The 27,604-nt window shown below is 40.3% G+C and overlaps 1 protein-coding gene across 2 annotated transcripts in view; it reads right to left on the bottom strand.

The window, feature by feature from the left end:
* LOC146619217 (FRAS1-related extracellular matrix protein 2-like) overlaps positions 1-24,829 on the bottom strand; it is a 51,172-nt gene extending 26,343 nt beyond the window's left edge. For both annotated transcript variants that reach the window (XM_085370308.1, XM_085370306.1), the window contains exons 1-2: positions 19,819-24,829; positions 18,630-18,719 (exon numbers count right to left, since the gene is read on the bottom strand). In XM_085370308.1, the coding sequence (XP_085226434.1) occupies positions 18,630-18,719; positions 19,819-24,829 (5,101 nt within the window). The remainder of the gene's footprint in view (positions 1-18,629; positions 18,720-19,818) is intronic.
* Between the last annotated feature and the right edge of the window lie 2,775 nt (positions 24,830-27,604).

The raw sequence follows: 27,604 nt of genomic DNA, 5'->3' as shown, positions 1-27,604 counted from the left end.
TTCTGATTAAGATAAAAGGTGTCTGTTTCTTGTCTGAACTGGGTTTTTTCATCCATGCCTTTTGAAGCTGCACTCAAAGGGCGACGTTATAGTCCTGGAGGGCATGTCTGCAACTATTTGACCGTAAAGACTCAAAGCAGAACCACATAGACAGGCATCAAACGCAGATACACAAACTCCGGCAGACCAAAATGGGCACACATGCACGCACGGACTCATACAGGAACGCATTTTAATATGGTCATTTCCAGTGCGATGGCTGGGAGTCTAAATAATGAAACACAGGTTAATAAAAAAATCCAAATGCATCCACCAGACTGCACAGTTAAATTGTCTGGCTGGTGCTGTAATGGTTGAGGATGGTGAGATGGAGATGCATGAGCCACAGAACATTTGGCAGTTCAGAAAGTAGTGATATAAAAGTGAAATTGTCAGGAGGGACATTGTTCAGAGATTTTAAAGTGCTGCCTTTGCAGATGTTAGGCACAACTGAGAGTCTCAACTCCTCCCTATTCTTGTCGGTACAGCCAGTAAATCTGTCACGTCCAGCAGACCACTCTGCTGTGTCCATTTCCTTCCTAACTGTGAAGGGTAAAACCTATATACATTCACCCTGGGTGTTTTATTATGTGTGAGGGTGCATGCATTATGAGGTTCGGTGACTCTGTGCATGCTTGAGTGGGTGCGCGCACATATTAAATATTCTCTGCACCTGTTACTTTGGATGTTATTGTACATGTTTTCTCGCACTGAGCAACACCAGGCCTTTAATACCCATGTGTTAAATACCCATTTGACAATATGCGGCATTAACTGCTTGAAAGTATAAAAAGTCAGTGTGATGCATGAGGACAAGTAGCAAAAAATATTTATTTTTCCCTCATCTCATAGAAAACTCGTTGTATTATTTATGTCATTAAAATATAATGAACACACTGATTTACTTTGATGTTTTCAACCAGACAGGGTGTTTAAAGTTAAGAAGATAAAGAATGCAGTAAATTCCGAAAGAAGACAGAAGACAAATCAAGACAGATGCTGAGGTTCCTTAAAATTACAGATCCAGATGGAAAGGACTGAACTGTGAACCTTGAGTAGAAAGCAGATTTTCTCTGAGTATTTATTTCTCTGTTTGACAACAGGCATATCTAGTTGACACACAAAATATGGCCTTTAGTTGACACACAACTTCAAAGCACGGCTGTTTCTCACCTCATTCTGATTCAGAATCACGTTTTGAAAGTTCAAATACTGTGGATTTCCCTCTGTGTTTAAATTATACTTAAATATGAAAATTGTAGCTATCTAATATTGATCAAAAGGTCTATCTGGCAGTGTAATAACATTTAATAATTTTGTAATGCTAGCATTCACTTGTTTGTCTGCTCAGGCACTATGTCACTGTGGAACACCTCGCTTTTCTGTTTTAGTAGGCAAAGCCACCGGTGCTGATGATGAGATCAAGTAGCTCACAAGGTAAGTGCAAAACATTTGCACCACATTATGACAAAATTTCCATCACTGATCTCAGGACACAAATGGCAATTCCTGAGTGAAAAGCTGTTTGGGAAGTCAATGTGGCATTAAATTTGAACTAATAAAATCAAGCTGTTCAGCTCTGTTATGCTTCTCAGTACACTAGCAGTACAAAAAACAACATCATTTAAAATATAAAATTCTGTGTGCAGAGAAAACATGCTTTTAAAGAAAACTATTGCTGGCAAAATACATCAAATATTACATATGTAACACGTAACTTTTATTAAGTGACAGTACAACATCCTATGGGAACCTGACACACATTCTTGAGGTCTACCACAGTGTAGGCTTTCTGCTTCCTGTGTGTTCCGCATTATTCTTCTGGAGACAGGTGACCTATGTATGACAGGGCCTCCCTACACTATTTGGATTAAAGCCAGCAGCATGTCACTCATGCCACCAATAAACACTGTGTGTGTGATCTCTGAGCTGTGGCGCCTGTTCTCCACGGAAGCAATGGAAGCAGAGGTTTTGGCTAGTCTTCTGCCACCATTTGTTTATCTGAACCTTACATTAGATAGAGTCTATGTAGGTATAGAAAATGAAGGTAACATATTATTTGCACACTAAAATATTCAGCTAGAGAGTGGAACAGAATATAGTCAGATGCACACCAATTCATGTTCTGTTTTGCATAAGTATTCACATGACACTCAAAAAAGTGCCTACGCAACAAACCGAGCCTCAAGGAGGATTTTCTTCCCTTCTTTTTCAGGATCACTCACATTAAACACCTGTTCACCTTCAGCGTTATTCACAAACTTGAACAAGCTCTATTAATTATTCACTTTCCCTATCCATAAGAGACCGAGGACGACACAGCACTGACCCGCACTTTCAAACATCAGAAGAAAAATATTTATGTTCACAGTTTATACCAGAGTATATTATAGGTAGAGTCCCAGAATGACATTAGAAAACGTTAAGTTTAGCGTTCCTCAAGGTCTTGTTAAGCTTTAGTATGGGCTTCAGGGAGTGGAGGTGCTCATTTCCAGAAGGCCACTTCACTCCCCTAGATTTCTTTCTAATTAAGATAAGCAGGGGTTGGACTAATTCCACTTCAAAGAGGCCCAAAGGAAAACATCCAAGTTAATCTTTAACTAGGTCTCACAGTAGTGAGACAGAATTTAGTGAATATCTGTATCACTTATGTTTGGGTCTGCTCTGCAGCGCTAGTCTTAGATTTAATATTAGACCATATTTCCACATTATCCTTATTTTTCCTGGATAATCTTAATGAATTCACCAGATTGACAAACTGCCTTTGTTCTGTCTTTGTTAGTTTCACAGTATGCCTTTAAGCGCTGGCAGTGGATGTCACTCTAAATATTAGAGATAACTGTCAGACTCTGCAAACAAGCACTTAACTACAGCCAACCTCATACATGAACCATCTGAGAAACCCTCTTGTACAGTTCATGTAGCTGCTGTCCGTTCACATAGTGGATGCGTGATGAAGGACAGAAGCCTTTTGAGTGGGGCCAAAGAATGTGAAAGGCTGCACTGTGCCAACTTACAAAATGGTCTCCTCCCTGCATACATGTTGCAGTCAGCCCTTATTTGGTCACCGTCAAGCATTGCAGGCCAGAGTGCCCCATGGATTCAGCCAGGCAGACAGATAGGCGGCTCTTTGCCCACAGAGTTGCACTGCGCTGATTATGAAGGATAAACTGGGACTAACTGATGAATCCTTTTAGACTCAAAAGACAAAATGTATCTAAAAATAAATGTACTCTAAATTCACTGTCATGTAATGGAATAGACTGGCATTTATACAGTGCTTTTGAGGTGTTGCTGAGCAATTTACACTATAAGCCACATTCACCTTTTCACTCATATTCTTAACGCATTTTATTCTGTGTATTTAAGCACTAGCTGTGTCTATCTTACATGCACGTGGCTAATTTATAATCTAAGATGCAGATTTTGGAAGCAGAAGCCAAAGGACCTGAGGGAACTCCAAAAGGGACATGAGGAACATGAAACGTCAACACAGACAGTCTGTGCTAATCAATCCTCCTTCTCTTTCATTCTGCACATATCAGCACTGCAATGTTAATAAAAATATAGCTCGATAACTAATTGTGCACCAAACCTGCAAAGTAATTTAAGTGTTTTGGTTAGTTGTGTTTCAAAGCTTCCGAGTGCAATTAGACCCCACTACAAGAAAAAGCCACAAGAGCTTTTCAATTTATTTATTTATTTTTAATTTATTAATAAATGCATGAAATAACTTGTAAAGTATAACTTCACAGCTCTGTACAGCTATCAGAGACTGAAGGCAGAGCATGTTTAAGTGCAGAATAACATTTTATTTGACTTTTATGCATTTATATGTTGGAGAAAAGCCAAGAAATAAATATTTAAGGAATGAGTTCAAATGTATTTCATATGCAGATGTTTCCAACTACAAACTCTGCTTCAGTGTTGCACAGATAATGTTTTTCTACACTTCATTTGTTTGCGCTGGTGTGGATAACAAAATGATGTTTCCACACCTGCAGTGCGAGGCATAAAGTCTCCTGAAGCAATTTGCTAAACCAAATTCATTCATACTATTAATCAGTGCCTCTAAAACATTATCATGCAGTCCTATTTTTCTTAAATCACCAGCAGCAAAAAAAAGAAAGAAAAAAACAATAACAAAAAAAACCCCAACTACTGTTCGTGCCATCTTTTAATTAGCATCAAAAAATGTCGGTAAGTGTAAATCAGTCTGTCTATTCAACATGTGGATCATTAGCAAGACACCTCATCTAATGATCAGGCTGCCATCAAGCTTTGAGGTAATTGGCTACATTTGGTGAATATTTATGGTCACACTGAAAATTGCTTTGAATAATTTGGGTTGCTTTCTCAATCTTACAGCTAGGTTAAAATTTCATCAGAATCCAATGTGTCCTCAAAGATGTAATCATGCTATTTATTTTATCTCTAGTGTGTAATCGATTTTATGAAACCAGGGTTTTAGCGATTTTAGTATAATCGTCTTTAATTAATTTGCATAATGGAGGCAATGTCGCCTTTGAGAACATATAAGTCAAGAGACAAATCAATACCTAATTTTCTTTCAATGGTTAATTTCTGTGATGGAAAGCAAACATGTTATATAATCATCTCCTATAAAATGACCTTTGCTTTTAGGTCCATGGTGTGTGAGACTATACCAGCATACTTTTCACCTCTCCAATTAAGGGAAAAGGGATTTAATAATCCCACGCAAACACGGGGAGAACATGCAAACTCCACACAGAAAGACCCCGGCCTGATGGTGGAATTGAACTCAGGACCTTCTTGCTGTGCGGCAACAGTGCTAACCACCGTGCCACCGTGTTTGCGTGGGTTTTCTCCGGGTACTCCGGCTTCCTCCCACCGTCCAAAGACATGCAGCTTGTGGGGATAGGTTAATTGGATAATCCAAATTGCCACTAGGTGTGAATGTGTGAATGAATGTGAGTGTGAATGGTTGTCTGTCCCTGTGTGTTGGCCCTGCGACAGACTGGCGACCTGTCCAGGGTGTACCCCGCCTCTCGCCCTATGACAGCTGGGATAGGCTCCAGCGCCCCCCGCGACCCTGAAAAGGATAAGCGGAAGCGAATGGATGGATGGATGGATGGATGGATTTAATAATCCTGTTGAAAGAAAAAAAGCACATGGCAGAGTAGAGAAAGAGAGAGAGAGCGATATGGTCTAATCTCCCTAAGCCTTGTATGCACAGTAACGAGTGGAGAGCTGGCCATGGCTTGAAAGATTTAGAATGGTTATGATTTCACAGGTCCTAAACCCTTTTCTATAAGCACAGACTTTCAGGGAACTGGTCTGCCATAAATCTGGCCACTCCAGCAGCGTCCCTTCTGGCTGCTGTTGCCTCTGTGTCCACTCCAACACACTGTGGTCACTCTGGGGCAAGATTTGTGAATGCTGAAAGAAAGGCGAGAGGTGCTTTTGTACAAAGGTGCCAGGTCAGAGAGCCATGCAAGGCTTAAAGCAAGCAATGCTTTGCTCTCAGTAGGGAAAGTTCTTCGAGATTAACATCTGAACCCAAAGGTGATTAAATTCTCAGAGCTCTTTCCAAATTTGAAGTGTAGCAGTTAGAATTACCTGTCCTTAGTGACTAAATCCTGATTTTTTTTAAAGCTGTTTAGAAGGTTAATGTCTCCTTATTGCATTACATCTCTGCTCTGAGACTTTATGGGGTGACAACTATAACTATGTTGGCCATGATTGGATTACACTTAAAGGCATTTTTTTTAGTTTCATAAAACATTTTACAAAATCAAAACAGAATCAAATTATCAGCTCCTCACAAGAATCAGAAAATTAAAAAAAAATTCTACCCAGCATCTGCAGAATGAAATTCAAAACACTTAACATCATGATTTCAATACTCTCTTCTACCCTGTTCTTGACACTAAGGATCCTTTTAAGCAGTCATCCTGTTTACACTTTTTGATTCCTAATTGCAGCACCAGGTTGTTGTGGAAACTGCACAGTGAGCCACTCGCATGTGTAAAAAGGCAATGAGCAATTCCCAGAGCTCCTATTTCAGACGAGGCTCCTTTATTCATCCCCAGGAAAGAAATGTGGCAGAGGAAGTACAGTTCAATGTGACTGTAGGGAAAGGTCACCCATTCCCTGGGAATCTTCTTCACACTCCAGTGTCTTCACACACTGCCACAAATGATGTCATTTGTGGGTGCAGATATCACAAAGACACATGAGAATAACTGGTAAGAATACATTTTTGGAATAAAAACATCCGTCGTAAAACGTCTACTGTATTTCCAGTTTCAAAGTCACAAATCTGCCTGTATAAATTCAGATCATTTATACATTTATATGTTGGCAGTTATGTTGACAATTAATTAAAATCTAACATCCATCTTACAAATTAAATGTTAGCAAATTATCGCCATCATTTAAAGGTTTATTATTCTCAAATATGTAAGTTCATAAATTATTTATGAAAACATTTAAAGAGTTATCAAGTTCAGAGTATAGACTTGCATGGGCAGCTCCAATTTCCAGTTATCCTGACAATAGACAAATGTACCATTTCTAAAATTTACAAACCACTGACATCTCATACTGCAAATGAAAACATTCAGGCTTTTTATATCAATCCTATTAGCCTTGGGAGGAAATATTAGTTCAATTAGAATATTTCCAGAAATCTTAAGAAGCAGCATGAAGCCAACTCTGCAGTGCATGTCTGCACTTTGTGATTTTACAACATGGGGCACTGTGCCAAGCACTCAAGGTGAGGACTTATTTCTATAGTTTTAGAGGTACTTTTTGTGTTTAGGCATGTTGACAGGATAGTAAAACAGACAGGAAAGTGAGGACACCCAGGCCGCTGCAGTAGTCTTTCAGCATATGGGTGAGCTATACCAGTGCCCAGGACCTCTATCATGGCTTTACGGCTAATACTTTCTACATTTTTCTTATATTTGATGAAAATACAGTGCGTAACAAAATCACGATCGACATAGATTTCAAGTTATAAATTTCAATATATAAAGATTTAACAAATGTTTAGAAATTTAACCATGAAAGTTAATACACAGGGAATTTAAAGTGCATCACATTTCTGAAGGATATCTCTTTCCAAAAGAGGTATCAAAGCCTCTTCTGAGGGCTTTGTATATTTTGATTGTATAGGTGAGCTCAGACAAAGTATTCATTGATTGCCCTTGAATAGCATTCCAGCCTGTCGAAGAGGACGTGGCCTCGAGTGTCTTAATTAACAGTCAGCCACACGGTTTACGGAGCATAAGCCTGAACTCTCAATAGCAAGGGAAGTTACAACAAAAGGCTGAATTAGCAACTACAGGGCTTTTTTTCAACATTCACAAGTAAAGGTCACAGTGGATTTCAAATCAGGAGTTCTTTGCTCATTACCAGTCAATTATGTACAGTATGAACACCGTGGCGCATAAGCTGCTGAGGTAGATGTGCAAATCTTCTGTGACCTGCTGAAAAAGCTGCGTGAAGTGAAGCTGGTGCCAAAAATTGTTTTAGCAAGCCTTTGAGTTTCGTTTACATGGAGTTATTTAAAAAAAAAAAAAACACCTTTCCAAATAGCATGCTGTAAAGAATACAAGAATAACATGCCTTTTGAGCTTATCTTAGCCTCAACCTCAGGCAGAAGAAAATGTGTCTGCCTGAGCTTACATTGTTACAGGTGCATATGCAAAATGTATCCCAACTCTCAAATACTGCTGGCGACTGAACAGAAGAACAAAGGTAGCAAAATAACAAGGAGGTACAAGGCTAAGTGCGAATATGGGAGGGAAAACAAAGAAACATAAGGATGCAGGAAGACAGGAGTTGACAAAGAGAGGGGGGGGGGCGTGCTTTTTCTTGACCCTTGAATGCTCAGTGTTTGCTCTCTTGTCAGACCGAATAATGGTGGACTGTTTGCTGAAAGCAGCAGTGTGAGACCACAGAATAAAAAACCCCATCCCAGTCCCCCAGACTCATGCGCTCCATACTAATAAAGCCGGGCATTTCTCGAGTCTGTTGGGCCGGCCTCCATTGGCTTCGGCTATAACAACATGTTTCAGCTGCATTTCACAGTTGTTACTTGCAAATCCTCACATGTAGTAAAGCGTTTGCCTTGGAGCGAAATGCTCCCTAAAAAGCTGAAATGGTAATTCCTAAAGAAGTGTTAAATAACTGTTGGCCCTTTGTTTATGATGGATGAAAAGAAGCCATTGAGTAGAACTGTGCAAACCTGCATTTTAAAGATAAGCATGCTGTTCTGCATTCATGAAAAGAGCGAAGAAAATGTCTAAGGACTTAGTGTTGTTATTGTCTTCTCCTTTTAATATTGGACTGAAGATTAGTCTGTGCAGCAGAACAAGCCCTGGGTTCAAAAATATTTGCTGGCATGTTAAAAGAAGAGTACTTCTAAGGATGCCTGCAACATTTAATATAGGCAATCAAATGGATTTTTCTTTTTTTTTCTGGCCTTTGAATCATTGTCAAAATAGCTTCTGGAAGTCTTTGTTGGCGAAAGTGAACCTTATGATATGAAAACCGACTTCTGGTACAAAGTCAGATACACTCTTGTCGTTGCATGGATGAGTTCTGTGCTGCAAGACCTCTATTCGGAGTATACCACATTGCATAATACTATCATTTAAATTTATTCTCTTCTGAGACCACTGTGTTGTGTGCTACCACATAAAAGCACACAGTGTTGTAGGGAGCACAATTACCTGGCATCCCGTGGAATGGAATAAAGTAATGCGATGTAATGAATCTGAATATTTCTCAGACTGAAAACTATTAGACATGAAGGACAAGAGATGAATGTTGGAGTTACAAGAGAGCAGAAATGTCATTCTTACCTTCAGATTGCTTTGTTAAATTTCACACTGAATATTCTTTAAAACATTATCACCTCTTTTTAAAGTTGAAATGAAATCTGCACCTGATGTTTCGAAGCTTTAATCGCACCATATTTTCTGCTCATACATATGACTTATTAACCACTGATCACGTTTGAAGTAATGTTTGGTGGCGAGGATAGTGGCTTTAGCCAGTCGCCTGAAAAAATAAGCAGTAAAATGCAACCTCTTTACCAGACTGCTCAGTTGTCTCAACTTGCTTCCTTTGGCCTTTATTTCTGTCTCTTGTCCCATTTTCTTGCTAATATGTAACTCTTCACTTCACTCCAAGCTCATGTGCTGGAAAACCAAGATAAGCCCATGCATGGTCTAGTTAATTTCTGGCAGCAAGACATTCCTGAGTTTTCTTAATGGGGGGAAGGGTTCATCTGAGTGCTGGACATTTCCACGGCTGTCTTTGAATTATTTTTGTGCTTCTCAAACTGATATAAGCCAAAACAAATTTTAGAAAATGCAATGTAAGACAAATAACTAAGAATTGATTCACATATCAAATGCAACTTTTGGTGGGACATATTACTTGACCAGTAGTGGAAAAATACTGATATGCACTGCCTTCAGCTCTGTAAAAAAATATAAGAGAATAGATGAAGTGAGCGACGGGAATGTTGTCTGAATTAAATAACCATAGTTTGAGGCTGTCATACATTCCTTGAAATGGAGAGAAGCTTGATACTTACTGACTACATAACATTTCTTCACGGCTAATCAAATCTATAGCAAACTCTAAATCATTTATATTCATATGTAGATCCAGCTGAATTCATGCAGAGTTTACCTACTACATTTGCGCTCTCACACCTTGTCAACACAGGCAGTGTTTAGAGAGTGAAGTGCACATCAGCACATTCATGCCGTCGCTACAGGCGACAGGAAGCAGCTTGATGCCTTGCCCTCACCAATACAGGGACCAACAAAGCACTTCAATCTTTCATCTCCTATGACTACCCCCCCACCTCCCAATCCATTTCTCCACACGATGACTCCTCATATCCTGAGTATCAGGCTACACTTATAGAAAGGAGGTGATGGTGAGTGGGAGCTTGATCAGAATTCCCAAAGGGTTTCATCAGCACCTTTCATGAGACGAGAGCCCAGAGACACACTCCTACCATGTGCGAAAATAAAAACCTTCTCAAGTGAATCTGTGTCTAAATGCGTATCATCTTCAGTTCCTCTCTACTGTATATATTTCCCTTGCATATTTATATACTAAATTTATTCTTATTCTTATTCTTTCGGGTGATCTGCCTCCTCCTCACCCTGTCCCTAATATCCTCTTCTGTCACACCAACGCTCTGCACGTCCTCCTTCTACTACATCCTTGAATCTTCTCTGTGGTCTTCCACTTTGCCTCCTGCCTGGTGGTTCCATATTCAACATATTGTGTCCAATATATCCACTATCACTCCCTTGCACCTGTGCAAACTATCTCAGCCTTGCCTCTCTAACTTTGTTTTCAAACCACTTGACCTGAGCTGTCCCTCTGATGCACTCATTTCCAAAGCTTGGCCTCCTGTCTTTTCATTAGTGCCACTGTCTCTAAACCAAACATCTACCATCAGACCATCCTTTTCACTGTTGCTTCTATCCATCACAAATCACAGCTGACACTCATCTCCAGTCACTCCACCATGTCAATACGCTCTTCTTCACCTCCCGTGTACATGGTCTGATTTGGATAGCTGACCTCACCTATTTAAACTCATCCACTTTTATTATTTCTACTCCTTGTAGGGTCACTGTTACATCCGTCTCTCTCTCTCTCATTCACACATATGTATTCTGTCTTGCATGTACTACTTTTCATTCCTCTTCTCTCCAGAACATACCTCCACCTCTGCAGGCTCAGTTCCACCGTGCCACTACTCTCGCTACAAATTACAATCTCATCTGCAAACAATATAGTCCAAAGAGACTCCTGCCTGACTTCATCTATTAATCTGTCTATCACCAGTGCAACCGATCCGTGATGTATTCGCACCCCTAACTTGAACCCCTCTGTCCCTCCTCAATAATATGCTGATGATATCACAATGAAAGAAGCTGGTGTTGTTTCTGCTCTACATCACAGCACTCTAATCAAAAGAGACAACAGCTTGAAATCAAAGACAAAGCCGTTATCAATTAAACTGTAGCTGATGCCAAGCATCTTGATGAAACATTTTAGCAGCGCCAGCCTCATCTCTGATTATGAAATCAGACAGCTGGCCCAGTGATGGAAAGACGGTCAATGCTTTGTGTACGCGAATGTGAACGTGCATGAAAAATGTGTACAAAGGAGGTGCAGCGTGCAAAGGGCTCCAATCATGAAACCCAAGTATAGCTGGAGAGAGTTGTGACACACTACAGCCTCGGCCCAGCTGTCAGTGGCTTATCATGCGGCAGGGCGGAGAGGAGCAGCTCTGGTCCACTGCTGGGATTCAGGGGCCAGAAACACATTATCCAGAGTGATTTTTCAAAAGTGAACAAAAGCTCTACTCCTGTGAAAAGAGAGTTGTTACAGCAGCAACTGTAGCATCACAAACACTCAGATTCCCTGCTGTTTGTCAAAACAGTCCCATCGGGCGATTTCATGAGGCCAAAAATCACACAGGACACATCGCAGAGCATGAAAAGAAAGTGATATTTTATATTGTGACATAATAACGCAAAATAAATTCCTGAATAGTTTAATTTGACCTAAAGTTTATTTCCTTTTTGTTCTGCCCCTGTTATATTTATTTTAAGTATGACTCAATTTGTCTGGGGCCGTCCTAAAACCCGATGACACAAACTTTAACCCTTTTTTTCCACATAATGGGGATTTTCACCAGAGGAATCTCAGTTCTGCTAGACTGATAACCTAAGGCAGCAATGACGACACACATCATCATTCGGAGAACAAGCCTGGGCCTGAGGTTTCTATACTTTTGGGAATTTGCCTTTGCTTTGTTAACCTTGGCAACATACACTTTGGCAGCACATAAAGACAGAGAGAGCAAAATCATCAAACAGGGTTTCCCTTCTGTTTTCTAATGGGAAAATTAAAGCAGATCAGAATAAATCAGTAAGTTCCCTAGATGTTTAAGCAACAAATCACCCACATTCTTTGCTGTAATCAGCACAAACACCACAATGAAAAATAAATGTGACATTGTCATGGCTGCTCCAAATCATTATCTATCATTAATGGATTTGGTGTTCTCTTTTTCTGATGCATTTGAGGCAGCAGAATATGCCTTTTGGACTAAATATAGATTGTAAATACGGAGCTGTAATCTGCACTCAGGAGCAAAATGAACAGCAATAAAAAAAAAGGAGGCACAGCACTAACAGACGGCCTGAAAGTGATCCAACAGACTTGGGCAAAGAAATCTGAACAAAAAAAAAAAAAGAGAATTCATTGGCTTATTCAGTGCCTAAATCATTTCAGAACAATGAAACCTCTTGAAACATATTTAGGCGTTCCTGCCTCGGAGAATTCTACTATCATCTTTTCATCATCAATAAAAGCATTTTAATCTTTTTTTTTTAAAGTATTTCGCTGGCTCAAGACTGCTAGATAACAGCGAATGTTTGATCCCCTCACAGATGAGCACAGGTTTTTCATCTGTTTGGTTAGTCGCAGCAGCTCTTTGCGGATATGCTTTCATTTCAGTCGTCTCTACGCTTCACACACACATTAAAGGAAAGCAAACTTGCACATACACCTCGTTATGCTGTGCTGAATAGAGAAGGCTGCTGCTGGGTGGTAAACATTGCAAATATAACTGCAATGCAGACTAGTGAGAAAATTATAACACAAAGTTAGCTGCTGACGACATAAGGGACCGGTAAGAGACGCAAATCACTCTCCAACTAAAATGATTAGTCTAAATCCATTCTGTAATTCAGTTTTTCAGCCCCAAAGTGCAGCAGCTGTGCCTCAGGAACGACTTCACCTATTTTATTGTCTGCAGCACAGCTGGACTGTGAAGAAAACCGAACACCCTGAAACCCCTTTAAACTATCACTACAACGAGACCAGCTATGTAATTTGCTGAAGCTTAAAGCATACTTTATGAATATGATTCATACCAGTGGTCCCAAGGACAGAGGAATGTTATACCCCACAAGAAAGTATAGAAGAGACAGTTTCATTAATAGCAGGCTAGAAACGCTGCAAAACTGCAGAGTCATCTCCTGTGCGGTGATGGGGATATTATAGCATATAGCTATACTAACCTCACAACTGCATGTGAGTGCATGTTCTACACTTACTTTTGTTGTACTCTAGCACGCAATGGGGAGTAAGATAATCCCCCCCCCCCCAAGCCTGGAATTAGGAGGGGAGACAAAGAAGATGGAGTATGCACCCATTGTCACAAGAGATTACACACCGATAACATGGAAGTTATGTTGACAACATACATATCAGATGTTACTGCAGGTGAAAAATGGTTTGGAGGATTTATTAGGTCGAGGTATGCACGGTGACCTGAACTTATCTTGTTACACGAAGAAGAAATAACAAACAAAACACGCTTGTAGAGGTGGGCTCTGCAGACATGCACCCTATTGTCTCTTTCCATGTGAGAAAATGTGTTCCAGACAGAAAGTGATTCTATTTTTCTTTTCACTGCTGACCCATTTCACTAGAAATTATTGACTTACATACTCTATGCTTCTTACAGCGAACGAGTCTCATTAGTCAAATGAGGAAAACATGGACATTTTGTGCATGCCTGCAGAGTTTGACCTTAAAAATACGTTTCTTTTCCCAAACTATTAATGATCTTTTGCTGCCTTTTTGTAGCTCACTTAAATAAAAATAAAAAATAAAAATGCACTGAGCGCCTGGAATAAAAAACAAAGAGTACTACATTGTGTCTGTCATTAAGAACATTTGTGAGGTTGACTGACTGGCTGGAAGCAGACAGGGAATCAGCTCCATAAACAACTGCCTGGGAATGCGAGGGCTCGTGTGTGCTCAGGTAAGCTCACCTGAATGCAACTGAATCCCTAGGAGACAAGGGGAGAGCTGGAGTCCATCAAAACACAACAATTAACTGAGTTAGAATAACAAGGGCAGCACACATACAGGCACACAGATACAACCCCCCCTCCGAAAAAATCGACATTCCATTTGGGCAACAGTTTCTTCAAAACAGCAGACATCTCTACAAGTTAAAATGTGTGAATTTAGTCATTTGGAATGATTAATTTAAAGCTCTGACAAGGATGACAAAAAATTATACACAAGCATCACTGGTAACATTCATCCTGTGGTCTCCTTTTTGGCAAAAACACCTTAAATATGATAGTGGTTAAAAGAGTCATTGAGGCTATTATAAAACCATTTACATACATCTGTAATTTATCATTTCAAACTGGTCGATTTCCAGACAGAATGAAAATAGCAAAAGTTATACCTCTATACAAATCTGGAAACAAACACCATTTCACAAACTACAGGCCTGTCTCTTTACTACCTCAATTCTCAAAAGTTCTTGAAAAACTGTTTAAAAACAGACTGGAAAAATTTATAGATAAACATAAACTACTCACTGAGAGTCAGTACGGATTCCGATCAAGCAGATCAACATCATCGGCACTATTAGATTCAATAGAATACATCACAAATTCCATAGACAAAAAGCAATATGTGGCTGGGTTATTCATAGACTTGACAAAGGCATTTGACACTATAGATCATGATATATTAATAAGAAAACTGGAACGTTATGGTGTCAGAGGGGTAGTTTTAGATTGGGTCCGGAGTTATTTAAGTGACAGAAAGCAGTTTGTGAAAATAAATGGTGGTTGCTCCTTATGTATGGACATTGCTTGTGGTGTACCCCAAGGGTCAGTTTTGGGTCCAAAATTCTTCAACTTGTACATTAACGACATCTGTAAAGTGTCCAAAGTATTAAAAGTGGTTCTCTTTGCTGACGATACAAACATTTTTTGCTCTGGTGATGATCTGCAGAATTTATTGGAGGATATGACTAATGAAATAAGTAAAGTGAAGTTCTGGCTTGATAAAAACAAATTATCATTAAATTTGAATAAATCTAAACTTATGTTATTTGGAAATAGTAGTTTAAATACTAATGCAAAGATTCAAATAAATGGTGTTGATATTGAAAGAGTCAGTGAAAATAAATTTCTGGGGGTAATAATAGATGAAAAACTTAACTGGAGAGCTCACGTAAGATATATTCATTCCAAAGTATCACGAAGCATTGCAGTACTAAACAAGGCAAAACAGGTATTCGACAGAACATCACTTCATATTCTCTACTGTTCACTGGTTTCACCATACTTAAGCTATTGTGCAGAGGTCTGGGGCAATAACTATAAAACCACATTACATTCACTTTTTACTCTTCAAAAGAAAGCAATTCGAATCATCCACAATGCAGGTTATAGGGAACATACAAACTCACTATTTTTGCAGTCTGAAATATTGAAAATTGACGATATAGTGAAATTCCAAACAGCACAAATTCTATTCAAAGCAAAAAATAAAGAACTGCCAGGTAATATTCAGAGTATGTTTTTTTTGAAAGAAGGAAGTTATAATTTAAGGGGTTTTTGTAACTTCAAAACAATGAAGGTACGTACTACAAGAAAAGGCTTTTGTGTTTCTGTTCAAGGAGTGAAACTATGGAACAAACTGAATATGGAATTAAAGCAATGTCCAAACATAAAACTGTTCAAAAAGAGTTATAAAAATATGATCTTCTCGATCTATAAAGAAAAGGAAAATATTTAAATTAAGTGAATGTCTCTATTTAAAAACAAACAAACAAAAAATTCATGATGTGATATTATAGTATATAGTATATCAGAAATCTGTTCACTATTTTTATTACAAATTATATCAGTAAGGAAGCTGACTAAATATTCACTGATAATTTATGGGACAGGGGTGGGATTAAATAAGTGTATACTTCTTCCCACTCCCTTTCAACATGTAAATTAATCAGAATGTTTTTTTGTATGTAATTTGTATAGTATATTTTTTTTCTCTCATTTCTTTTCTAAATGTACTTGTATATTGTTCACATGTTGAAATAAATTACCAATCAATCAATCAATAAATGCAGCTTTAAAAGCCAGCAGTATCAACTTTAAGATGCTAAAGAAATTCAAGAGGAAAATAAATCAGATTAAAAAAAAATGCACAAATCATTTGTAGACCACTGCACATAAAATGCAGCATAATTTGGAAGTAAATTCAATATTATTCTGTTTTTTATACACTAACAGGATTAAAAGTTGTACTTTGTAAGAAACTCTATTCACTAATTAAAAATGCTAAGCACTTTGGGATGTGGCCCAGTTGTTTTTACTTGTAGTAAAAAGCCCATCTCCTCTCTTTATGTGGCCGAGTTAATCAAGTGAAACCGCCTAAATTGCACAAACATAATTAATCAAGGTAAACAAAATATCTGCCTGCTTAAAGCACAGGTCATTACTTTAGTCGATACTCTAATACAACTGTGCTACACAATGGATGAGAGCGAGTCAGGTCTAGCACAGTTTCACATTTGGGCTCTGAACTCACCATTTACAATTAGAAACATGTAGAAGTCAGAAAATACATTGTTGCAAAGAGGAACTGACGCAATGGCAGCTCAGATTAAAATCCAACACTGTACCCTGGTTAACAAGACAACCTATCTATTAGGAAAACTATGATGTCAGCTTCTACAATTAAAGCAAGCTTGTGGTTAGAAGTGAGACTGCCATAAGTATTTAGATGGAGCACAATGAATGGCTTTACTTTTCCATTCATCCTCCTTTGTGAGAATACATGCCGGGAGTAAATTAGCGTACTGCCCTGTAATAAGTGCAGACAGTCACTTTATGTTTGGACTGACAATGGAACCAGAAGAAATCCTATAGGCCTTTGTGTGGTGTACTAAAACCCAATACATGACCTCACCTGGAAGAGGGAAAAACAGTAAATAAATAAATCCAATAGCTTTGCACATGTGCTGTTTAAACAATGACCAGCACGCTTAAGCACACAAATTATGGTAATCAGAAGTCAGCAGCAGGTGCATACTCAAAAATGTGACTACATTCACAGTTCGTCACAACTGTTGGCATAAACCCGTGGAATCTCACTGAACAGCTGCAACATGAAAAGCAACTTTTCACACTCATAGCATTGCCAAGTGCATTTGGTAAATTTCCCAATGAACTTGAAGCGAGAAAGAGAATGTTTTCCACTGCTGAACATGACATAGTGCAGCTGTGTGCCAGTGTACGGCATTCAGCTCCTCCACAACACGGCTGTTCAAAGAGCTGCAGGCTCTGTCTAGGGATTTAGGGCAGCCACCAGCCCAGCTTAAATCTTATTAAAAAAAAAAATCTTCACTGATTGCCTCAAAAACTGCACTGCAGTACGTGGTGAGTCCTTATGGATCAGCCATCCAATGAGATCATTCATCAATTTGTTAAGCTCTTTAGGTGCCACTATAAAGTACAATTTTCATATCAAAGAATGACATTTTAGAGAGGTGCACTGTATCTGATAGTTGCCATTTTATGCTTTGTTTTGTTTGAGGACATAACTATGATTGAGGACGGAATAAGACAAAAGCTGTTTTGAAGTCTCGCAGTGAGCGCTGAAAGGAGTGAATCTAATTGCCAGTCTGGAAGATAAACTACCAGTGTGGGGATATGTGTGTCATCAAGCATCAAGCAAGGTACACAGAGAAAGAAAGTGACAAAGAGGAAGAGAGGCCCACAGAGATCCATTAAAACAAAACAAAAAAAGAAAGCCCAAGTGAGACAATAATAAGGGACTGAGCCCTCACTCAGCAACAAAAAAATCTGCATGGGCTCAACTGCTGATATTCAGTACCAGCCCCTGCATTTGAGTCATCTCTTATTAGCGCCCCATCCACCTGTTGAGATTGATTTTAACCTGTCAAATATCAAACCGAAGGCACGGAAAATGAGAAATGAGAATGGGAGCTCGCCGAGGTGCTTGTGGGAAAAGAGGGCCCCTATTAGAGCCGTCCTTTGTGCTCACTCATCACAGCTGAAGGATAGCAGAAAGGACACACTGTCAGGCACACTGCTTCTGCTAATCGGCAACACCGGCATGATTGCCTCAAACCATTCACAGAGCCTGCGTCTGATTACATATCTACAGCTCTACTAATTAGTAACTGGCTAAATCAATCATTACTTTCTAAAAAATAATGAGCGACTACATTAGGTGCTAAAAGACTGACCTACCTATGGCATCATTTGCAGTAGGACAAACTAATGAATATACTAATAAATATTTGAATAAAATTTTAATAGGCGTAAAAGATCTAATATTCCTTTTTTCTCCGAAATGCTGGTGGAATGAAATTCACCAGAGCATAAACAGAAGCTACCCAGAAACAGTACATCTTTCCTTCTATTTCACTGCATGCCTGTTATCTCACTTACTTAAGCTGAAATAATGGAAATCTCTGCAATCTTTGCAGATGCCTTTTGATTTGTAATTCTGCCTAATTAGGCACATTGTTGAGTGGATTCAAGCCTTACCCTTCTTAGAGAAATCTGAATTTATTAAACAGCAACAGCGTGACAAATTCACTGTAACATCCTCAAAAGTGAGCGTGTCACAGACTCATTTCAAATTTAACGGCTATCACTCAATATAACTCCAAGAGTGGATGTTTAAATTGAGGAACTTACCGCTGTCCTCAATGGAGAAATGAAAGATGTCGTTTGTCGCGTTGTCCCCATCCCTCAGAATATAGCATATGCTCATGTCGTCAATTTCAGCTGAAAAAGAGCACATTTACATAAGTACAAGAAAAATCCTGCTCACAAAATTTTGCATCAGCTATTTGGCAAAAACAACTAACAAAATATGTTCAGTTTGTTCCTATCTACTTGTCAGTGTCTTTGTGCCTGTGTGCCTAAATGTGCACGCTGACAGCACCAGGGGAATCCGAGCAAAAAGAACTGCCTGAAAGGGCTGTAAACAAATAAGACTCTTGAATGATGCCGGACATTAAGACCAGCTTGACTCGTGGGATGCCATCACAGCAGTCTGTCTGCTTGCCATCTTGATAGCGTGGTGCTAGACAAGCTTCCTTATAGCACTAAAAACTGCAAAGTTTCCACTTGCTGCGTTCAATATTTTATGTCAGAATATCTCCCTTCAAAGGGACAGATGCATACAAATGTGTAGCCTAAACTTTCAAATGCCCAGGAGATAGTGTCTTTATTTACTGTCTGTTTACTCTTGTGAGAACTCTTGAAATATTGAACAGGCCTCTAGGGAAAGCATCTCACAGTGGCTTAGTAAATAAAAGCAGGGAATACGTGGATATTGACTGTGGCTGCTATCCTGATATTTACCATTACCAAGACACCCCTCTGGTCTGTTTGAAATGTAACTTCTGTACTGCACCATGTTATTTACAAAGCCAGTGATTTGCTGGGAGCTAGAATACCGCATCTCTCTCCCTCTGACATGTTTGCATGTTCACATTATTTATCATCACGTCTGTAATTCTCTTGTCTACTGTTATATTCCTCTGGTAAAGCACAAACCACCCTAAGTTTCCTCCAAAGTGAAATGTTTTAGGCACTGTTTGAAAAATGCTCTCCTCCAGAGCGAACTAGTCAGCCTGAGGCACTAGCATACTTCTTTCTGTAAACAGGCGCTCTCTAGAGTGAAAACAAAAAGTTTATGATTTTTAAGACCATTGGAGTAAGGCCATTTAAAAGTCTAAGTAAAAGCAGGGTAAGATTAAATTCACATCAGACTGCTCCGAATATTTTGAAAAGTCTTCTACGTGAGTTTTACTGCAGGAGATTGCAAATCCATCAGAATGTCACAGGACTGAAAAGTTTTAAAGAGCAGCCTTCTTACCTTGCGTGAAGCTGTTGATAGTTGCATTTCCTCTGGCGTGGTTGATAAGGTAGCCATGTTTTGGGGCTACAGTAATCCTAAAGGTCACAGAGTCCTGAATGCTGTCTCTGTCCTCTGCTTTCAGGGTCTTACTAGTGATCACAAAGCCTAAGTGGCCTGTCTCCAAAACCCGCAGTGTTGGAGCACCTTTATTAACCAGAACCTGTGGTACACCATTATCCACGGAGAGGATGGTAATCTTCATCATTTGAGGTTTTCGGGTCTCAAATACAGTATCGGGAAAGACATAGAAGTCTGTGTGAGTGCCATCGGTGACAGTGAAGGAGAAACTGTCCTCTGTACTCTCTGTGCCATCGTGCCTGTAGCTGATCAAGTTCTCATTCAAGTCCTGCTTTGTGAATGAGGTGACAGGCCGGGTGTTGTTAAAGAGCAGGCGACCATGAACTGGAATCTGAGTGACTGTGAATTTCAAGAGACGGTCAACGGTGTCCCTGTCTTCAACTGTTAGCTCAAAAGGTGTGATGAGTTTGTTTTCTCCCTCAGTCACTGCCAGACTGTGTACCGTCAGTACAGGCTTTTTATTATCCACATCAGCGATGGAGATGCGGAAAGTGCGGAACACGGGATTATAGCCATCAGTCACTTCAAATTCAAAGCTATCCATTTTCACTTCGTCATCCGATGTGTGAATGTAGTAGATTTTGTTGCCAGCCAGCTGGAGCTGTGTAAAGGATGAGATGGGCATCCCAGGTGTGTCTGTGCACTCCAGGTGTCCTCTGACTGGTGCCCGGGTGATTGTGAAAACTAAGTGTTCATCTGGGCTGTTGAGGTCACTGGTACTGAGGAGGTCTGTTGTCAAAGTAACCCTGCCACCCTCTTTAAGAGATACACCTTTACTGACCACATCAGGGAAAACCATGTCTATGCTGCCGATTGTAACATAGAAGTATCTGTCAATCAAAGGGTTGATGCCATCAGTCACATCAAACTTGATGAGGTCTCGAATTCCCTCTTGTCCATTGTGGATGTACACAATCAGACCCTGATCCACCTCGCTTTGTGTAATATTCATTCCAACTGTGATATTTTGCAACGTCCCTGAAGGCGTCGCTCTTTGCAAATACCCTTGACTGGGTCCGTATCGAATTATATATGTTAGCGTGCTATCCTCAGAGTCCAGATCAGTAGCTTTTAAAACATCGCTGTTAATGACTTTCACATCACCTATCTCTATTTCAAGGCCATCATTGATTGCCATCCTTGGGGTTTCGTCGTCCACAGGGATAATCATAACAATGACTGTTTTCTCCACACTGAACTTTCCATCTGTAAGAACAATATCAAAGCTGTCCTCTGTGGTCTCTGAGTCATCATGCTCATACACGTAGCTGGAGGCCTCCCTGATCTGATCCAAGGTAAAGTTAGACACAGGGACGGTGCCAGTAGTGAGCTGATTGAGAATAAATCCATGCTTGGGGGGTTTGGTGATGATGAATGTCAGCTGATCAGAGGGGAGATCAGCATCAGCACCATTCAGAATGGGAGTGTCAATAACTATGTTCATGCCCTCCATAACCACAAACTCTCTCATGTAAATCTCTGGCTTTTCATCATTAGAGGGGATTATGGAGATGGGGAAAAAGTGCCTTTCAGAGAAATTGATGCCATCAGAGCATCTGAATGTAAACCTGTCTTCTACTGGCTCGACTCCTTTGTGAATGCTTTGAACATAATAAATGTGATTCTGTTTGATGTCCTTGATGGTGAAAGCACTAATAGCTGTTCCAGACCTGGATTTCTCTGAGCCTGGGGCTGGGGAAATATTTTCCACATACCCTGAAGTCGGCTGTACGATGATTGTACATAGAAGGTCATCGCTGGGGGTGTCGACATCATCTGCGCTTATGTGGAGAATCTGAATGGCATGCTTCTCTCCCTCAACAACAGTGAACTGCGGCCCCACAAAGACCTCTGGAGCCTGGCTGTCCAGAGGAAGAATGGTGACATGCACTCTGACACCTGTGATCTTATTTCCTCCGACAGTCCACTCATCAGACATGTCTGTCAAAGTGAGATTGAAAAAGTCCTCCTTTGTGCTTGAGCCTATCTCCCCACTTGTGTGAGCATAGACCACAAAGCCATTAATAATATCAGCTTGGGTGAATGTGCCCGATGAAACACCTCTAACCAGGATTTCACCCAATGACGGCGGGTCTTCAACTATGAAGGTTAATCTGAGGTCATCTGTGTCCTCATCTCTTCCTTGAATGACATTACTTGTGATTTCTGTTGCTCCATTTTCCAGTACATCTATGTAGGAGCCAATTGTGCCAGCAGGAAGACTTATAGTTGGAGCCTCATCATCAATTGGCTTCACATTGATCTTTATAGTAATTGGGACTATGTGCACCCCATCGCTGACATCTATTTGTATGGAATCTACTGTTGATTCATCTCCATTATGAATGTATGAAATTAGGCCATTTGCAATATCCTCTAGACTGAAAGCATTTCCTTTGGTCATATCAATGAATGTAAACTGGACCTGACCATGCAGTGGTGGCTGAGTTAAGGTGAAGGTTATCTTTTTCTTTTCCGTGTCTGTGTCAGAGGTGTCCAGCTCAGCACTCGTAAGGATATGTCTGCCACGCTCAAGCACAGTAAATCCAGAGTTCTTTATTTGAGGCGGCTTGTTGTCCACAGGCTTTAAAAATATAGTGAAAACCCCTTCTACAGTATTCCCAGAAACATCCTCAACAGTGTATCTAAACTGCAAAACATGAGTGGTAATTCCAAGCTCAAGATCAGGTGGTTTGTAAGCTATTTTGTGGTGATTGATTTGAGCCTGAGTGAAAGTTGTGACTTCGGTGTTTGGATTTTCAGTCAATACCAAAGCTCCGAGTACAACAGGGCTGTTCTCATCTGTGTCTGTCGGTGGCTGCACGATTGTATATTTGAGATCACGATCGTCTGAATCGAGGTCAGTGTAACGGAGGAATTTCTTTCGGAAGTAAGTAAGCTGATACTCATGCACAGTCATTTGCAGCGTCGCCCCAGGGTACAGTTCAGGTGGAAGGTCGTCAACAGGGAGAATTTTGATGTCAAATGAGCTTTGACCTGATTGATTTGGTGGGTCATTGTCATCTTGAACCGTAAACACAAACTGATCCATGACTGTGCTGGTACTGTGAGGTCCAATGTGCTTGTAAAACAGTTTACCATCAGTAATATCCTGCTGCAGCCATTCAGTCACTACTTTCTCATACATTTCGTCCTCTGTATTAAACTTCCAGGTTGATGGGTCTTCTGGGGCCTCAGACTGACGCAGCATCACCTGTCCCAGTGTGGAAAAAGGAGGCTCGATTGTGAATTTAATTGTGGAATCTTCTGAGTCGATGTCTGCTGCACTGAGCATAAGCGAGGTGATAGGCATCATTTGGTTTTTGAATAAAACCAAACCAGTGTTGGCATTTATAATGGGAGGCTCGTCATCTGTCGGCACAACAGTAATAGGAAACAGAAACTCCACCTCATTTGTGCCATCTGTCATTCTGAAAACAATATTATCACTGTACGTGTCACTGCCATCATGTTGATAAATTACTACACCAGCATCAAGGTCAGCTGGGGTGAAAAATTTCCTCCTGGAGCCAAGAACAGTCAATTCACCATGCCTCAGGCCATCAATAACAGTCATTTTGACTTTCTCTAAATTATCCTCATCACTGATTTCCAGATTCTGTGAACTGGACAGAGGCCTGGACTGACCCTCATACAGCAATTGTCCAGTATTCCTAGTAACCACAGGGGCCAGCGTGTTCATAGGCTTTACAACAATCATGAAAGCAAAAGGATCTGACACAGCTCCCTCTCCATCCACAACCTCAAACTCAATCTGGAAAATCCTCTCAGTGTCCGAATCCACAGCAGGGGGCTTGTAGGCAATTTTCAGCTCTTTGAGGTCTCCTTGGTAAAATGAGGTTATTGGCAAAATCCTATCATCAGTGCTTACTATGTAGCCTTCCTCAAAGGACAGGGGAGATGTAATATTGAAGATTAATTCATCAGGATTAGACTCGACATCCTCTGCAGCCAGCATATCCGTGGTTATTGCTGTCATTACAAACTGATCTACTTCCATCATCATCATGGCAACAAAGCTGGGTTTAGGAGGTATGTTGTCTTCACCCTCTTTGATTCTGACCAGAATCTGGAAAAATTCCTGCTTGAGCAAATTGCCTTCTTTATCATGTAATTCCACAACCATCGGAATGTAATCTCTGTTAGGTGACTTCAAAGCGAAAGTGTGCTGATAACGGGTGTTCATTTTAATAAACTCATCACAGTCCACCATTGTTCCGAGGCTCTCTTCATCCACAAGTTTTCCATACCTGGGCAGCACATTGCCACTGGAGAGGGAAGCTATTTTGCACTGATGCGCACTTCTATCATAGGTGAATTCTAAAATTTTCTTATCGATGGGATTACTTGTGCCGAGCAGTTTTTCAACAGTGAGCGGCATGTTTTTCGTCAGCACCTCCAGCTGTGTAAAAATAACCTCCACCTCCATCATAAAAGGTATTATAATTGTATCCGTTTGCGTGTCGTACCTGAGTTGTAACCTCACTCTATCCTTCGGGGGACTCCGAGAGCCAAAGTGAGAATACTTCACGTCATTGGGACCAAATTCACACGGAAACTTTTTCGGAGACAGGTGTCCAGGCCTTTGAGACAAAGGATCGTTGTCTAGGACTGTTATGCTGCATCTATCACCGGGCTGAACTTGGATAACCAAATCGTTGATGGGATCAATGAAGACTGATCTCCCGAAAGGCACGCGTATCCCATTATTGGCAACCAATATCGTGTCTTCTGACAGCTCAGCCCTCAAAGCGTATGATAATCCATAGCTGTCAAAAACCTGTGCAACCACATCACCTGTCAGAATCACTGCGAGCAGAATCAGAGCGGCGCCAGTCCCGTGCAGATGCGGGTGAATAATCCAAGCCATTTGTAGAGTGGAACTGCAGAGGAAACACCTTCAACTTTGTGCATGCAACCTTGTAAACCGCGTACCTCGGTTAAAGTTGCAAGAGTACAAAATCGGAGTTGGATAATATCACGCACCTGTGAGCACTGAGGTGCACCATTCTCTCACAGTAGCTGTGCACTGATAGTCCAAACTTCATACTCCTGCCTAGCTGGAGTAAGGAGAGCCACGCCCTCCACTCAGCCAATTGGTCGATATCTCTCCTCCGGAACGCGTTAGCCAGGTTTTAAATGGACGTGGTTTGTGTCATTCTGGGTGGAAAAAGAATGTCGCGTCGGATAAACGCTCAGTTTCATTTAGTAAAAGAATGTGGTGCTATTTATGTATTAGACGTGACTTTGCGTATGTCCCCAGCAGAACTTGCAATAAGATATGTGAGCAAGTTACTTCGTTTAAACACGCCAAAAGCAGACTAGCGGTCTTTATTAAATATACATTCAAATATAGTTGAATTACTCCAAAATATCCACATTAATAAGGGAATGAGAAGTCCAGCTGTATCAATGTGAGTGCAGAAGAGCTTTGTCTCCCTCTCCTGGGTTGCGCTGGAGTGAATATGCTCTGCACGTCTTCATTACCCTCCAAACTCACATTTTTTAATACTCACTGTGTTTGTTTGTTTTTAATCCATTTCGGAAAATTTGGTCTATGATTATATTAATATCTCGTGCAATTTGCAATTTTCAGGATTAACTGTCTTAATGTTTTCTGTTTTATTTAAGAAGTCACTGTTTTTGTCACTAGAGATTCAAATTATGCCTTGAAGGCAGTCCTCAACTCTTTTTTTTTTTTTTAACCCTGCTCACAATCCACTCCTAATGGGATCAAAAGTTCTATTTATCCAAATCATGTGGGAACATTGTCCTGCTTCTTGCTAGGGCAATCTAATCGCAGAGGTCCTCCAGATGTCAGGTGCTTTCCCCAGCAGAGCACTTTCCTCTGACAAGCTGACAAGCCCAGTCATGAACCTCTCTCTGTACCACTTACCTGGAGAACCAGTGTTGATGAAAAGAACACCCACAAAGATACTGCACTACACAGCAGGGCAGGACAGAATGACTGAATTTTATTCCAAGTAGGGTTGATTTTGGTGCCATGAGCACTGCTGCACAGTCAGATAAGAATTACAAATCTGGTAGATTAAGAAATTTGTCTGGTAGAATCAGACATACGTCCAAAGGGGAGTGTATGGAAAAGAAAAAAAAAGAAAAATCTTGAACACGTGTGGTATTTTACTGTTCTCACATTCAATTAAAATGTCAGCAAGACAGATTTCTACAACACAGCCGTGGTATTCATTGAGCCCACCTGCAGGAATAGCTGCTCATCTGTGTATATAGTATGTATACAGATACCTAAGATTCCCTGTAAATAGGCAGCAACTCTAGAGCTTTACAGTGCCTGGAAAAATCTGACTTCATTTGCGTTCCCTCTCTTTTGATCCCCTTTAGATGATTTTTCATTCCATCCACAAGCTTGTGGACGCACACATTGTGTCTGCACTTACCAATAGTTATGCATTAATGACACACAAACCATCTTGCAGCTGGCATGTGTTGAAATCAGTACACAGTAGCTGCCATAACAAACGTTGCACTTGAGTTGCACTGGACACTGTTGACAGGGTCCAATTATAAATCTAGCCCAGCAAACTGCAAGGCAAAGCTCCCAGTCCTTGACAGCTCCCAGTTACAAGAGAAAATGAAAAAGAAGATGAATAGGACTTTCTGACAGCAGCAATGGCAGAGAAGGTATTGGATCATATCCAAACCTTCAGGCTTATTTTGGGGAAGTTTGATGATATTCTGTCATATCACATTTATATCAAATTTATTGAAAATGACCAATCATTCTTAGTAGATAGAACTGTCAGTCCATGCAGCAACTGAAGACTGTAATCATGCTCCTGATGTGCAGAGGATTTATTGCTGGGTAGTAACACATGGCCCGGGACTGAGGTTTAAAAATTGCACTTCGGCTCAATTTCACATACCACTTGTGTTTATCGAAGTAGGAGCTGATTTCAGGTTGCTCAAGTTTTCACGCTGCTGACAGCTGACAACAAAAGTTTCCAGGCTCTTTGTTCGGGAGTTCGACTACTCTTTGTTTGTCGCTGTTAACACTCAAACCTTGGTTTACTTTGTTTCGAGACAACTTTGGTGACAGCTAACTACACTTTTACCAGCCGTCCAAAGACAGTGTCTATGTAGAACAAAAAGATACATATATTTACACTAGGTGGATCATATATCCAAAAATGCCATGTTTTTGCTTGTTGTTTACTGAAAACCTAGCTTCCAGTTTCCTCTCAGCTGGATGCCCTCCCAACAGGCTAAATACTGGAAGACTTGTATTCCCTCCTGTCAGAAACAACACTGTTATTTTAACCATTTTCACAGAGATATACATCATGTAAGGTGCCTTGAGCTCTGAGAAGTGACATCAAGTCAACCTGATACTTGGATAATGAGGCGCTGCAGGATGGACCATCTGTGCCTTCAGCCTGAGCTCAAATCTGGAGCCAAACAGACTCTTCACATTGTTTTGTTATGTGTGTATTCTGTCATTATTAACATTAACCACTATGTCTGGCATTAACATCATTTGAGATTTATACCCTTTAAATGTGGGTGGAATGCAACTGTTAAAAAAGCAATATTGTAATTAATAGACCACACAATGCATTAATTAAATCGAAATTAATTAAGCCGCTTCCCTTTCTCCCTTGTGCTCTTG

The sequence above is a fragment of the Diplotaxodon limnothrissa genome, linkage group LG14 (genome assembly GCF_057381915.1).
Source record: "Diplotaxodon limnothrissa isolate DT_005_m linkage group LG14, D_limnothrissa_male_GT1.1, whole genome shotgun sequence".
Taxonomy (NCBI): domain Eukaryota; kingdom Metazoa; phylum Chordata; class Actinopteri; order Cichliformes; family Cichlidae; genus Diplotaxodon; species Diplotaxodon limnothrissa.
Note: the sequence above shows the minus strand (reverse complement) of the source record. Positions and strands in the feature narration are given on the sequence as shown.